Source organism: Bidens hawaiensis, unplaced genomic scaffold (assembly GCF_021521415.1).
Source record: "Bidens hawaiensis isolate Kalapana, Puna unplaced genomic scaffold, B.hawaiensis_p1.1 tig00041865_1, whole genome shotgun sequence".
NCBI lineage: Eukaryota > Viridiplantae > Streptophyta > Magnoliopsida > Asterales > Asteraceae > Bidens > Bidens hawaiensis.
This window is the reverse complement of record NW_027497423.1, coordinates 139,078-156,024: the sequence shown is the minus strand read 5'-3', so window position 1 is coordinate 156,024 and position 16,947 is coordinate 139,078. Positions and strand designations below refer to the sequence as shown.

At 36.2% G+C, this 16,947-nt stretch overlaps 1 protein-coding gene across 1 annotated transcript; it reads right to left on the bottom strand.

Annotated features, from left to right (window-relative positions):
• Positions 1 to 359: 359 nt before the first annotated feature.
• Positions 360 to 1,648, bottom strand: LOC143593258 (B3 domain-containing protein REM5-like). Its single transcript, XM_077072944.1, has 4 exons — positions 1,586 to 1,648; positions 1,257 to 1,509; positions 1,138 to 1,208; positions 360 to 614 (listed from the first exon to the last, which is right to left on the bottom strand). The coding sequence occupies exons 1-4, from the start codon at positions 1,646 to 1,648 to the stop codon at positions 360 to 362; spliced, it is 642 nt and encodes a 213-aa protein (XP_076929059.1).
• Between the last annotated feature and the right edge of the window lie 15,299 nt (positions 1,649 to 16,947).

The following is a 16,947-nucleotide window of genomic DNA, read 5'->3' as shown; positions in this document are numbered from 1 at the left end:
AAAAAATAAATAGGGGCAAACAATGTTTTCCCAAATCTATAAAAAAATCACTACATTTCTCTCTCCATCCTATAATTTATACACACAATCACTCACAACATCATCTTATAATTTGCAAACTTCCATCACATAATTGTAGAAGATTGAGATGAGAATGAGTGATCATAGATTCATATTTAATAGATAAACTCGTACAATATCACAAACCATATATAACCTCTTAAACCCCAACATTCTCACCACAAACCGTCAGATTGTAGCACATTACACCCAAAATCATACCAAAAATCGCTGAAATATAACACATTACACCTAAAACTAAATCCATCTGCACCAACTTTCGATCTCAAACGGGTTCATCATGCGCGAGAGATGGTGACCTTCATGACCCTTTCAGCAGCATTTATCAACTCAAACTCACAAACATCACCGGCACCCAGACTATTCTCGTAGCTAAATTTCTTCCAGTTTTGACCACATAACTTCCCAAATGACTTGAACACTCTACAATCAACTTCACCCCATCTTCCTCCATGTGACGTCTCAAGAACACACCTTACCTCGTCTTGATGATAACCAGTCAAATACGTTCTACAAAAGTTAACTGGTACATACTGCAACAAAATAATAGTAATAATAATAACAATTAAAAATTTTAATAAATAGTTTGTTTTTTTTATAACGGCGGATATATTTTAGTAAGCACAAACTAGAAACCCAAAACAAAACATTTACATGTATAAATATTTGTTAAAAAAATATTTCGCTGATATTACTATTACTATTAGAACAACATATTATTCTTTATTATTGTGTAATCGTAAATACACATATTATAAGTGACAAGACTATCCTCAAATAACATGTATAAATTTGTTATATTTCGCTGATATTATTATTATTATTAACACATAATATTATTCTTTATTATTGTATAATCGTAAATACACATATTATAAGTGACAAGATTATCATCAAATAACATTAGCATTGCAAAAAAGTTTTAAAAACAGTTTAGTGTAAAAAGTTGTTAAAATTCTTAAATTGTTTTAAGAGTTCTACATTGAAACTCATCCATAGTAATATATAAATTGCAATAATAATAACATATCAACATCCCAAACTGAGAATTATTACCAGCCATGAAGATTGCAAGTACGAATCTCTTACAGTCACCGAGAAACACCTGTTATCCGGTTGATACTCGACTATTTGTTTACTCGATTCGGGATTTTCGGGTCGGATTAACACTTTACACACTTGTTCATATCTCGGGTTAAATATTTTAACATGAAAGATAGATTTTCCAACATGTTTAAAACGTAACAAATGTCCAAACTTTAAATAATAATATTCACTAAACTCCAGCCAGCCTTTCTGCAACCAAACCTTACCGTCACCGGTGACCGTCCACCCCACCGGCCAAACCTTGTCGTCGGAAACTATTAATAACACGGGGTTTAATAATATTTGCTTCCGGTTGTCTTCGATGAACGTTTTGGGTATTTTCTGTTATTATAAGTGTTAATGATGATATAAAAGGAGTTGTAACAAGTAACAACATATGAGTAACTGTAACACTTACGAGACAAGTTTGGTCGGAGGTGATGAATCTGACGAAGTGACGTGGATTCCGGCGTGGCAGCATTGTGACGGCGGAGGAGTGATGATGATGAGATAGGTTGCACGTAATGGTTGTCAGATGACCAACTGGTTCTACTTTATAGAGTTTCTTTGAAGTGATATATATTTTGTATTTTAAGTTGAAATAATTAGATTTGAAATATTTTTTATTTTTTATAAACGTTGATTTTCTTGTGTTTGATCTACCGTACTCTCTAACTTTAAATAGCATTTTTGGTCCGCTCTGGTTAAATTATGTTGTCTTAACTAGGTGCACGCGGACTTTGAAGTTTGGCCACTGCCAACTGGCCCATCCCAGTCGTACGAAGTCTTTAAGTGTCTTCAATTTATCTCCAGTTCTGAGAAAAAACTCACCCACGCGCTTGAAGGTCTACTGATGGAAAAACCCGAAGATCACATAAATTTCAGTCATTTTTCTTTATGTCACGTACCTATGCCTTCCCAAAGAGTTATCCGTAAAGATTGAACATTGGTCTCAGTTATATAAATAGCATTTTCTACCACTACGATATGTTGAAAAGGAACAATAAAATTTGTTACAGTTTTTGTCAAAAATAAATCACATAAATTACTATTTTGCATCAAAACTTTATAGATATAGAAACTATTCATTATGATTATTTATCATGACCGGTTGTAAGATGGTATAAAAAGACAAAAAAAAATATTTTAATTAAAAATTAGAAATTTTTTTTGTCCATAACCGGTTGTAACTTAGGTTGTTCCAGCAACCTAAATTTGCAACCAAACTTTAATATATAACTTAGTTTTTTCATCAAAATTATAACTTTTAACCTTTTAAAAAAAATGTAACAACACGATTTTATTTATAAGAAATATAGAACATTTTGATATAAATTTTATAAGAAATGAAGCATTTTTATTTAATAAAGTATTGATTTAGGTTAGGTTGTGATAATGATTTTAATATTGGATTAGGTTGGATTGTATAGGTGAAAAAGAGTTTTAACTTCCTCTCATTTTAAACACTACAATCATGTACATATAGAACAAGAAGAAGACAGAAAGATTATTATTGTAGGAAAGCTTAGAGTCACAATAATCTAATCATCAAAATGAATTTCAAGAAACAAGGCAAAGCTTCCTTCTTCAAGATATTACTCAGAGACTCCATAGACCGTCTAGTCAGTCATCTTTATCAGTTATCACACACCATTTTTGTTGCTTGTTAACTCACATATATTAAACTATTAGTCTTGTTATGCAGCCATTACCACCAGCATTTGCCAAGAAATACTTAGAAAACAATAACATCAAGAAACAAAAAGTTGTGCTCAAGACCAAATCCGGTGTCAAATGGAGTGTTAAATACTCAAAGATCAAAGACAAATACTACTTCATGGATGGATGGTTAAAGTTCATGCAAGACAATGATCTACATATGGGTGTGTTTCTCGTGTTTTGGAGTCTTGCGTCTCGTTCTTCGACTCGGGTGTTTCGAGTTTATGTCTATGAACCCAATGGTTGTCTTAAAGAACCGACTACCTCTGGCTCTATTAATGTAGGAGCAAGTAATCCTAAGCGAAAGATGCACGTTGTTAAACTAGAAGAAGGAGATGATGATTCGTCGAAAAATATGCAGAAGATCATGACGAGGGTTTTAAGGAAATCTAACTCTTCTGTAATGGTAAGTACATGTTTTTAAATCATCTCTAAATTAACCTATAGCATATACTATATTATTATACACAGGGGCGCAGGCAGCTTTAGGGGAACGAGTTCGGTCGAACTTGTACAAATTTTTGTTTTAGTGTTATATATTAGTGTACTTTAACATCGCACCCGTAGAAAATTCAACATCGAACCCGTAGAAAACCCAAATCTAAGTGATAAACAATCAGTCGCCCGCCCCTCAAAATTTTCCGCACCCATAGCAGCCATTATGGCTATGTGTGGAAGCTGATCATGAAAGCCAGGTCACCACATCGTGCGGTTTCGTTGCAAATAGTGGTAGACCTTAGATTTTTTATCCATGGGGAGGGGTTACGGAGGCTTAACACCAGTTTTAAAGGTGTTGATCGGGATTTTCACATACAAATAACACTAAAAAAAATGGGTGGCCACCCCTGGTTGCTAAATGCTAACCATATAATGTGTTAGATGTGTTTATTTTGCTCTGGGGAATGATATAAGCAATGTAGTTTATATATATGATGAGTAATATTTTTATTTGGAGAAGTGATTAAAGATTGAAGCTTTTACTTATGACAGCCGATGAAGAATAGTTTCGCCGAAGCTACCGGAATCAGTGGCTACCGCAGCGTGCAGCTGAGGAACGACAATGGAACGAAATGGGACGTTAAGCTAATTACTTTTATGCATGGACGACAAAAGATCACGAGGATGGGTGGAGGGTGGTGTGCTTTTAGGAAAGATAACAAGATGAAGGTCGGAAACATATGTGAGTTTTACCATGTTGAATCGAACTTGCTTCATGTTCGGGTGCTTAGTGCCGAATAAGGGAACATTGTGTAACTAAAGTCAATCTAGCTAATCGAAGTCAAAGGGTAATGGTTCGTTGGTCAAAGCCTTCTCACTGTCCACTTCTTTTGGTTTTTGGTTAAGACTTCAGTCTTCAGGAATCATGTGTATTTTGAACCCATGTTAATTTCTTAGTTTTATGTAGTTTTAATGTTTATCTTATTGTTTTGAACATTGTGAGATCTCTCATCTATCTTGGTGATCAGACATGTTAGGAAAATATGTAAGGCAGTATCTTAATAGACTTTTAACAGTGACCCAAAGTGAAACAACCATTCACCAATACTCCAATAGATGGTTTGGTACAAAAGGTTTTTGATTGGACTAGCAAACTAGTAATCGCTAGTCAGTTGGTGAGATGTGAACCCTGTTAATTATGATTAACTGAGGCATCAATGTCTAGTTAGGATTTTTACAAGCATGTTTTTCACAACGCGGTGATTTAGAGCATCCATCGTGGGACGTTTTTTTCATTATGTTTATTATAACCATCAAATAAATGTATAAACCTTAACTTGGTTGCATTTAAATGAACTCTAACTGGGTTTCATTTTGTGTGTGTCTCTAGATGAACTATAACTCGGTTGTATCTCACACGTTCTCTTTATGTCTAACCATAACTCAGTTTATCTAACCTAACTTGCTAGCTAAGACATTACCAATTATAATTACAAATTAATTAGAAAACAAAACCAGTTATGACATATTTGTTAATATTAGTTTCTCAAGCTCACCAACTTGTAACTTAGAATCTAATATTATATATATATATCCAACAAACATTACTATTTATGTTGTATTTCAATAAATAAAACAAAAAAGTCTAATAATTTAAATTAAATTATTTCACTTTCATTTTAAACCATATAGTAATAATGTTAAATAATTACATTGTTACATATATAGCTAGAACAAGACAGAAAGATCCTACAGGAAGCCAAAGGTCACAACTCACAAATGCAATCATCAAAATGAATTTCAAGAAACAAGGCAAAGCTTCATTCTTCAAGATATTACTCAGGGACTCCATAGACCGTCTTGTCAGTCATCTTTATCAGTATCACACACATACACACCATTTTTGTTGCTTGTTAACTCACATATATAATATATTAAACTATTAGTCTTGTTTTGCAGCCATTACCACCAGCATTTGCCAAGAAATACTTAGAAAACAATAACATCAAGAAGCAAAAAGTTGTGCTCAAGACCAAATCCGGTGTTAAATGGAGTGTTAAATACTCAAAGATCAAAGACAAATACTACTTCAAGGATGGGTGGTTAAAGTTCATGAAAGACAATGGTCTTCAGACGGGTGTGTTTCTCGTGTTTTGGAGTCTGGCGTCTCGTTCTTCGACTCGGGTGTTTCGAGTCTATGTCTATGAACCCAACGGTTGTCTTAAAGAACCGAGTGCGGGTGCAAGTAATCAGAAGCGGAAGGTACCTGTTGTTAAATTAGAAGAAACAAGCGAAGATGATTTAACGGATAACATGCAGCATAAGATGACGAGGGTTATCATGAAATCCCACAATATTGTAATGGTAAGTACGCGACTGTATGTATTGAAATCATATTTGTGTTGGGTTTCTATGGAATTTATAAACTTAGTTAACCATTTAACTAGTCACAATAAAGGCGGAAGCGTGATATTTACAAACTAAACATATGTATCCATGTGTTTATATATGTATATATTACAAGTTTATATAATATATGTTCATGAACAACCTAGTTTATCCATGTCATTAGATTACCAATAATCTATATGTTAGAAACCCGAGGCAAGGATCAAGTAATACGAGAAAACTAAACTATCAAAGCTTGTAAAACTTACATTCTTAAACCTTTAAGAGATGTAGTTGATGGTTGAAGAAGATGATGATGTGAATGCTAGACTTTCAAAGGAAAACCCTCAAACGGAATATACCCCGAGCCTCCAACACACACCGAGCTATGTTAGGAAGCTTAAACACCAAAAACCGAGACCCGAGCCTTCCTTTTCTTCCTTGGCCGTAAACAAGAAGAAAGAAAAGAGAAAGAGTTGTGTGTTTTTGGTTACTTGAAAGTCCTTTTTCTAATAATGTATCTTGATCATTATATTCTTAACATCATGCATAAAACAATACCCATGGTGTTAGGTATTTGATCATGTATCCCATACCAAATACATGACATGATTTGACCAAGACAATGGGGTGTGGGGCCCATCCTAAAACCGGCCCCAATATGTATTTATTTTATTTTTTATTTTTATTTTTTTTTTATTTATTTTATACTTTATAAAATATATAAACACCCCATCTTTTATAAACCATTTTATAAAAGAATACATAGTTAAATAATCATTCCAATAATAATTATTTGAATAAATAAATTAACCAATTAATTTATTTAACACTTTCAAGTAAATATTCAGAAACCCGATTTTCTGAATGTGTCGTGTTCTGTATTTGTCTTATAGATCTTATCTTAACAAATACATAATTGGTGTGTGTCTAACTCGTTATTGGGTATGACCCGACTTGGATCAAACACGGCTAGCCACATTAACCTAATTATGTGTCTCGGGCATACGGTATTCCAACAATCTCCCACTTGCACGTGACTCATAAGAAGTTAATGCTAATGGTGAATACCGCCTAACAACAGGTCACCACCCCTAGTGTGTTTGACTAAGTGCCATTCAATAACATCATCCCCTTCAAGTCCATACTTGATATGATATAGGTAAGTCTTATCATTACATCCCTTTGTTACTAGATGTCCTGTCAAATCGAAGAGACACAGAGTGATCATTCTCTCAACGATTTAACTTAACAGGCCTTAGACATCTAAACTCTCAACACATAAGAGGAACAAATCCCATCTTGACTGCATACATCCTCGTTGACATCTCATATAATATCTGAGCTCTTTCTTACACGTCATCGTGTTACCAAAATAACAAAGAATAGAGTCAAGATATCAGACTTGATGAAAAAACCAGATCCGATATGCATCTCAGGTCAAAGGACACAATGATACTCGCCTTTACTCAAGGATTACTTATGATCAATTGCACTAACTCCATGCAGTGATCCTTGAGAGCGGATCATGTCCAATATTTGTATCCCACAAATATCTATGAACCTTGGTGGCAAACCTATGCCCTATATTCATCACATGAATATCAACCAATCCGGGTTCATAATAGTCTTAACTTCATACTTGTTCCCACAAGTATGATCGACTACGGACGTTTAGAACAACATAAGTCATTCATGGATTAAACATGCAAATATAGAACATAACTCATTGAATAATTAAAACATAATTAATTTTCATGAGATACCCATTACATTCGTTCTTATACAAACACTAAATACAGATTAAATCCACTCACTAGAATACCGAAGTCCTAATGCACAAACAAGACCCTCATGCTTTGGCCTATCGAGGAGCTTCGTGAGTGGGTCCGCAATATTTTGATCGGTATGAACTTTATGAATACATATCTTTCTCTTTTCAACTTCATCCCTTATGTAGTTGAATCTGCGCTCAATGTGCCTCGTTTTCTGATGAGCACGAGGCTCCTTGATCTGTGCAATAGCACCTTCATTGTCACAGAATATCTCTAGGGGCTCCTGAATGGTAGAGATAATCCCTAGATCCATGATGAACTTTTTCATCCATGCAGCCTCTTGGGCTGCCATTGAAGCGGCGATGTACTCAGATTCTGTAGTGGATAACGCGACAACATCCTGCTTCGAACTCTTCCAAGAGACAGCGCCTCCATTCAAAATGAAGACATATCCCGACTGTGATCGAGAATCATCTCGGTCAGTTTGGAAACTCGCATCCACGTAACCCTTTACGACGAGTTCCTCCTCACCAGACCCATATATTAAAAACATATCCTTAGTCCTTCTAAGGTACTTTAATATATTCTTGACAGCCATCCAATGACTGTCACCTGGGTTGTGCTGGTATCTACTCGTTATGCTTAAAGCATACGAGACGTCCGGTCTAGTGCACATCATTGCATACATAATAGATCCTATTGCCGAAGCATAAGGAACATGCTTCATCCTATCCTGCTCTTCCTTAGAGCTAGGACTTTGGGATGAGCTTAACACGGTTCCTCTAGGAATAGGTACCAAACCTTTCTTAGAGTTTTCCATCCTGAACCTTTTTAGGATTTTATCAATGTATGCACTTTGATTAAGTCCGATCAATTTCCTTTTTCTATCTCTATAGACCTTTATTCCCAAGATATATGTCGCTTCTCCAAGATCCTTAATTGAGAAATGACTACTTAACCACGTTTTAACGCTTTCCATACTTGGTATATCATTTCCAAATAAAAGTATATCATCGACATACAAAATAAGGAACATGATTATACCCCCACTAGCCCATTTATACACACACGCCTCATCACCGTTTTGGACGAAACCAAACGCTTTGATTTCTTCATTAAAACGATGATTCCACATCCGTGATGCTTGTTTCAACCCGTAGATTGATTTCCTCAACTTACATACTTTATCAGGATTAGATGGATCGACAAAACCTTCAGGCTGAACCATATGGACATCTTCCTCAAGATATCCATTTAGAAAAGCGGTCTTGACATCCATTTGCCATATCTCATAATCAAAATGAGCTGCAATGGCAAATAATATCCTGATCGACTTAAGCATCGCAACCGGCGAGAAGGTTTCATCATAATCAATCCCTTGAGTTTGCGTGAAACCTTTTGCGACAAGTCGAGCTTTGTAAGTATCTAAATTTCCATGCATATCGGTCTTCTTCTTGAAGACCCACTTACATCCAACCATTTTGGAGTTAAGTGGACGATCAACCAATTCCCAAACTTGGTTATCGTGCATGGATTGCATCTCGGCGCTCATGGCTTCAAGCCACTTGTCACAATCAGGTTGTGACATAGCATCTTTGTAGGAGATCGGTTCATCCGAATCGACCAAGTAGCAATCATCCACAAGAAATCCATATTTCTTGGGAGGTCGACTAATCCTATTAGATCTGCGAGCAACGTGTGTATGATCAACCATTTGATCACCTTCAACATCCTCGTGTTGAAAGCTAGTATCGACCAACTGTGTATCATCCAGTGATTCTTGAACCTCTTCAAGTTCCACTCTCTTTTCACTAGGTCCTTCCATAAGGAACTTAGTTTCTAAGAAGTATCCTTTGCGTGAAACAAACACCTTTTGTTCACTAGGATCATAGAATATATATCCTATATCATCCTTTGGGTATCCTATGAAGATACACCTGATGGATCGAGCCTCAAGCTTATTTGGGGTGTCACGTTTAACATAAACTATGCATCCCCATACCCTTAAATATGAAAAGGATGGAACCTTTCCATGCCATACTTCATAGGGTATTCGATCCACCTTTTTGGTCGGGGCCATATTCAAAATACGAGCCGCTGTAAGTAGCGCATATCCCCAAAATGATGGCGGTAGTGAGCTTCGTGCCATCATTGATCGAACCATGTCCAACAGTGTTCGATTCCTCCTCTCGGATACTCCGTTATGTTGAGGAGTACCAGGAGGAGTGAGCTGTGAAATAATTCCACAATCTCTAAGATGACTTTGAAAAGCATCACTTAGGTATTCGCCTCCTCTATCGGAGCGGAGTACCTTGATTGTTCGGTCGAGCTGATTTTGTACTTCATTTTGAAATTCCTTGAACATTTCAAAGGCTTCATGTTTGTGTTTCATTAGATACACATACCCATATCGACTAAAATCGTCGGTAAAGGTAATGAAGTACCTTTCACTATTCCTACTAGTTGGCTTGAAGGGTCCGCATACATCCGTATGTATGATACCCAACAAGTCCTTAGCCCTTTCATTTGTACCTTTGAAAGGCTCTTTGGTCATCTTGCCTTGAATACAAGATTCACACTCATCAAACGAACCTAACTCATTTGTTTTCAAAAGACCATTCTTTTGGAGAGTATTTACACGATTCTTGTTTATGTGTCCAAGACGACAATGCCAAATGTAGGAATCACTCAAATCCTTTTTGAGTCTTTTAGTGGAAGTTTGATATAATGAGCTATTTAAGGTATTGTCATGAACCAATTCATAAATACCGTTGTTTGGTACAGCTTTAAAATAAAAGATACCATTAGATGATACATGCATTTCTGATTTTACAAATTTAAAGTCAAAGTTACATTGTCTAAGAAGGTGCACAGAAATAATGTTCCTAGTCAAACTAGGAGCATACAAAACATTTTTCAAAACAACTTCCAAACCACTTGGAAGCGATAAAGTGAAGTCTCCTCTAGCGACCACGTGCACCCTTGCACCGTTGCCCATGAAAAGACTCACTTCGCCCTTCTTTAAGTCTTCATTCCTTTTGAACCCCTGCAACCAATTGCAAATATGAGTTCCACATCCGGTATCCAATACCCATGTGTTAGAAGAAATAAGATTTAGCTCAATATTAATCATAAAGACATTACCCGAGGTATGCCCCGCATTCCTCTTGTCTCTTAGCTCCTTTAGGTAGACCGGGCAATTGCGTTTCCAATGTCCGGTCTCCCCACAACCAAAACAAGGATCATCCTTATGACCCCTCGGTTCCATAACCTTTTGTTTCTTTGCCATAACCGGTGATTTGCCCTTACCCTTAAGATGCACAGGAGGACCCTTCCTTTTTGCTACCTTAGCCTTAGGATTGGGTTGAGATCGATTCTTGGATCTACCTTCATTGATCGCAAACACGGGTAAAACCCTTTTACCCATACTCGCCTCGGCTGTTTTAAGCATCGAGTGAAGTTCTCCAATGTTTTTGTCCCACCCGTTCATGTTATAATTTAACACGAATGTGTCGAACCTTTTCGACAAAGAGTTAAGGATCAAATCCGTTGCTAACTCTTTTGAGATGGGACAATTGAGCTTGGCGAGGCGATCAATGTAACTTTTCATCTTAAGTACATAAGTTGAAACTGGTTGATTATCATCCATTCTACATGCATGCAAGGCTCGAACCGTTTCGAACCTTTCAACCCTCGATTGCTTAAGGAACATTTCCTTAAGTTGAGTAATCATGTCGTACGCATTATGGTTTTCGAAATCCTTTTGGATTTCGGGAACCATAGTCGCCAACATGAGGCATGACACTTGAATGGAATCTTCCGTGTGTTTGACCCAATTCATGTATTCGACCTCAGTTCCCTCTTCCGGTTCGTTGGGGATAGGTGTTTCCAAAACATGATATAATTTTTCTTGTTTTAGAACAATCCTTAAGTTTCGGAACCAATCCGAAAAGTTATTGTGGTTAAGACGGTCTTTAGCGAGAATAGATCGGAGAGATACGTTTTGGACGTTAGGGATTATGTTGTCGTCGACGTGTGCGGCCATCTGCAGAATTTTAATTAAGTTCATTTTAGTGTTTTACATATTTTAATTATTAATACCCTTTTATATATATATACCAAATATAATTAATAATTAAAATCTAGAATCCAACGATAAACCCGACTCCGGTTAGGTGACCTTTTTCCCATTGTCGGTTTATCAAGGTAGTTATTCATAACAATTGCAAACCCTTTTGCAACTTCTAGAGTTTATGGGACCGGTTCGAAATCATATTTCGTGTCGGCATGTTTATCCCATCAACACCTATTAGACCCCATGCTTGGGTGACCCTCTTCACATGGTTCTAATTTAAGTTGTCCTACTTGTATCAACTTGTAATATTAACATACAAACGGTTAGGTGACCTTTTTCCCATTTATATGCTAATATTACCTCAACATATTAATTTACTCTACGCGGTTAGGTGACCTTTTTCCCACTAAGAGCTTACTAATATGTTAAGCGTTAATACAAAAGGATGGTGTTTAACTTGTTATCCTTAATTTCAAAAAGGGATTTTTAGTTTTAATAATTCTAGTTATAAAACTTTAAATCATGTTCTAACATGCATTTAGTAACATGATTATTTTGAAACCATTTTTCAAAATTCTAATTTATAATAAAACCATTTTATTATGGGCGTGAGACGGCTAGTTAATAAATCCATTTTATTAAACTATGTGTCACGTAATTACCGATAATTATTAGAACCCGTTTTATGCTTTGTTAATTAATTCTAAGTGACGAAGTTGATATCCTAATATCTAACAACCACACAATCAAACAATCAATTAACAAGCATACATAATTATACTAGACACGAGCCACTAATTTAGACCACACTTGTTAGCCGAAACAAGTGTGTGTCTTAGGTCCAATCCTAAGGGACACATGACACATGGATGTTGTAGCTCCCACTCGATCCCGCATCCAAATGCTTCGAGCATCTTCTTCAACCCCGTTGTGATCCATTGGGCTTGAACTTGGGCCTTAGCTTCCATAAGCTTCCATTTGGGCTCATTGGGTGGGCTTAGGTCCATTTGGGCTTGAATCCCTTTAATGGGCTTGTGAGACCCATTATCACCATACCCGGCCCAATAAGGCCCAAACTTCCAATTTTGCAATCTTCTTTAATTTTACAAAACCAAATGTCCTAATACATTTTTTCTATAAAATAAAGATATTACAAATAATCTATTTATTACATACCCATATGAATAAATAATTACAAATAGCCCCTAATTAATTATTACAAACCGAAACTTTGAATAATTAACTACAATCACAACATCAACCACAATCAAACATCCATTTTGGTCTACGGCTCGGTCTAGTTTTAACAAACATAACCCGTTATGTCTTAGGAACCCATTCCAAAACCCCTTGACCTTATCGGGCCTAGCCCAACCCATTTGGGCTTGACCCAATAACATGTTTATGGGCTTCGGCCCATATGTCCAAAACACATGGGCTTCGGCCCAATAGAAAGTTTCATGGGCTTCGGCCCATTTAACCAAAAATGGGCTTCGGCCCATTTACTCTTTCCCTCCTTTTTTTTTTTTTTTTTTCTCGGTTAGCCCATTAACCAAAACAAGTGGGCTTCGGCCCAATATCACCCGATATGGGCTTTGGCCCATTTAATCGGTTTTATATATATATATATATTTTTTTTTTTTGAACAAAGCCAAAAAATATAACAAGATTAAATACAAAAAATATGCATGTTAATTTTTTGTATAAAATCTTTCAAGGGGAAAATATAAAACCGAAAACCCGAAGCTTAGTTTCCCGTATCCCGGCTCTTGATGCCATTTGTTGGGTTTCTATGGAATTTATAAACTTAGTTAACCATTTAACTAGTCACAATAAAGGCGGAAGCGTGATATTTACAAACTAAACATATGTATCCATGTGTTTATATATGTATATATTACAAGTTTATATAATATATGTTCATGAACAACCTAGTTTATCCATGTCATTAGATTACCAATAATCTATATGTTAGAAACCCGAGGCAAGGATCAAGTAATACGAGAAAACTAAACTATCAAAGCTTGTAAAACTTACATTCTTAAACCTTTAAGAGATGTAGTTGATGGTTGAAGAAGATGATGATGTGAATGCTAGACTTTCAAAGGAAAACCCTCAAACGGAATATACCCCGAGCCTCCAACACACACCGAGCTATGTTAGGAAGCTTAAACACCAAAAACCGAGACCCGAGCCTTCCTTTTCTTCCTTGGCCGTAAACAAGAAGAAAGAAAAGAGAAAGAGTTGTGTGTTTTTGGTTACTTGAAAGTCCTTTTTCTAATAATGTATCTTGATCATTATATTCTTAACATCATGCATAAAACAATACCCATGGTGTTAGGTATTTGATCATGTATCCCATACCAAATACATGACATGATTTGACCAAGACAATGGGGTGTGGGGCCCATCCTAAAACCGGCCCCAATATGTATTTATTTTATTTTTTTTTTTATTTTTATTTTTTTTATTTATTTTATACTTTATAAAATATATAAACACCCCATCTTTTATAAACCATTTTATAAAAGAATACATAGTTAAATAATCATTCCAATAATAATTATTTGAATAAATAAATTAACCAATTAATTTATTTAACACTTTCAAGTAAATATTCAGAAACCCGATTTTCTGAATGTGTCGTGTTCTGTATTTGTCTTATAGATCTTATCTTAACAAATACATAATTGGTGTGTGTCTAACTCGTTATTGGGTATGACCCGACTTGGATCAAACACGGCTAGCCACATTAACCTAATTATGTGTCTCGGGCATACGGTATTCCAACAATTTGAACATAGCGCGTGTCACATTATACGGGGGTTGTATGATAGAAAAAAAATGTCACATAATACGAAAGAAATAGAAAGAAAATTTGTCATAACTCATATGAGCTTTTTGATTTTGTCAATGAGCTAATCAGTTATTCTTTTTGGTAAAAGAATAGTAAAAAAATAAAAATTCAATGAAGTTACAAATGGTATAATTTTTGCACATTTTCTTTATGTAACATGACCCTTAGAGTAAACGGAATGGGCGACAAATGTGGAGAGTTTTGGGTGATAAGGGGCTACAACACAGCCCCTTGGGCAATTGGGTGGGGGTGGGGGGTACGTATAGATATGTCGCCGGATGTGTGATGAAAATAATAATAAAAAATTAAAAAGGAGGGTGACAACACCACTGTACCCCCAAAATGAAAATCGCTCATCTGCTGACGTGACATCATATGTCAAAAATCCCCTATTTTGTAGCCCTCCACTGCACATAGCCTTATTTGTCAAAAGGTTGTATATATGTGACACATTGACATGTTAGTGATATTTGTTTGGATAATGTGTTAGTTGTGTTTGTTTGGTTCTACGGAACGATGAGTAATGTTTATATGATTAGTGTTTTTATTTGGAGAAGTGATGAAAGGTTTATATGACAGCCAATGTTGAGCAGTTTCGTCAAAGCTACGGGAATCAGTGGCTATAGCAGCGTGCGGCTGAGGAACGACAAGGGAAGGACATGGGATGCCAAGCTATTTACTTATACGTATGGAACGTATCAAGTCACAAAGATGGGTGCAGGATGGGGTGATTTTACAAAAGATAACAAGATAAAAGTCGGAAACATATGTGAGTTTTACCATGTTAAATCGAACTTGCTTCGTGTTCGGGTGCTGAGCGCCGAAGAAGGGAACATGGTGTAACTAAAGTCGATGTAATCGAACTCAAAGGGTAATGGTTGTTGGTCAAAGCTTTCTCACTGTCTTCATATTTTTGTATTATGGTTATAACTTTAGGATTCATGTGTATATTTTGAACCATCTTAACGTTGTAATATTGTGTGTTTAGTTTTAATATTTAGGTCCCACATTTACTATAAATATTCAACCAATCTCCTAAACCCACATCACCCACTAATTTAATCATATAAAATTTAAATATTAATTTTATAGTTATATTGGATGAGTGAAACCTTTACGTATATATTTGTGGAGCGTTTTCATCTACGTCGCGTTAACGTGAGAGGACGTTTTTTTACTACATTATGCATCCCCTTAACTCGGTTTCATTATAAATTATTAAAGAATTGAAATATAAAATAATATTTATAAGTGTTCACAGAGTGTGTAATTTGTGTCGTATAATTATGCGATTATGCTTCTTCTATATATAGTTACAATAGTTATAACTAGTAATAATAACTAATAATGAACATCAATTATCCTGGCGAGAATCCTGGAGCAGTTACATATTTGCATAACTTCATCATTAACTGATGGTTATAATTGCTCCAACGTCCTAACATTGGATGTTTGACCGAGTCTTCAGTTGGTAATTATTAGCTAGCCATTTCCTGCAAGACCAAGTCAAATGTGAAAGGATAATGACGGTTAATAACGTTAATTACCAATGATAACGTCATCTGCCTGAGATCCTGATGCACAACGAGGATCCTTATGATAATTCTGCCTGTCCGGATCCTGATGTGCTGCAAGGATCCTTGAACCGTTACAGAATATCATATATTCGTTAAGACTATCTTCTATGGTAAGGGGCATCGATGCCCTTCCACATTGTCACGTCAGCGTCATGTAAGCACCGGGGGGCATCGATGCCCTTCTTATAATGGCCCGCTATGGTTTAGTGCCCTTTGGGCGCCCTATATACGCATATGTGTGTGAAAGATGGAGAGAGAGACCCCATAACCCTCAATCACCGTGCCCAGCGTTCTGATAACCCTTCATCGACGCGCCCCACCACCAAGGGCGCCCCTTGGTGGTGTTTTGCGCCCTCCATGCCCCCAGGCCGCCCTCCACCGCGCCCATACATGATCGTCTAATAACTTGTTGTAACAACCCTAAAGTCCTAATATTCATTAATTGAGATAGTCTTCAGCATGGAATGAATTGCTAGCTATTCCTTGCATTATATCCGCTCAATCATCAAGGCGAGTCTTCGGGTAACGGCTCCGAGTCTTTAGCCTTTTCTTGAATCGTCATTAAATGCCTTGTTTCTTGATTTGATTTGATTAATTATGATTAACCCTGCAAAGTGTTGTGGGTCGATTTCTCACTATGGATCCTGACCAATATCTATAGTGATGTCCCGACACCTGGGATCCTTGGTAGGTTTGGAATCTTGAATCTTGTATTATTTTAACTAATTAATATGCTTGCAGGTTACTCAGAATAACAACCTGGAACGACCAGTAGACTAAGTCTTGCTGATATTTCGGAGTTCTAATTTAAGAGCACGTGGGTAGAAGAACGCATCTACCTAACGGTCACTTGAAAAAAATATTTCTTCTCATAAATGACTTTTGCACGTGCTTGGACTGTTAAGTTTGAAGAAGTATACTTAGGTTATCAATTAGCCGACAACGATTAGT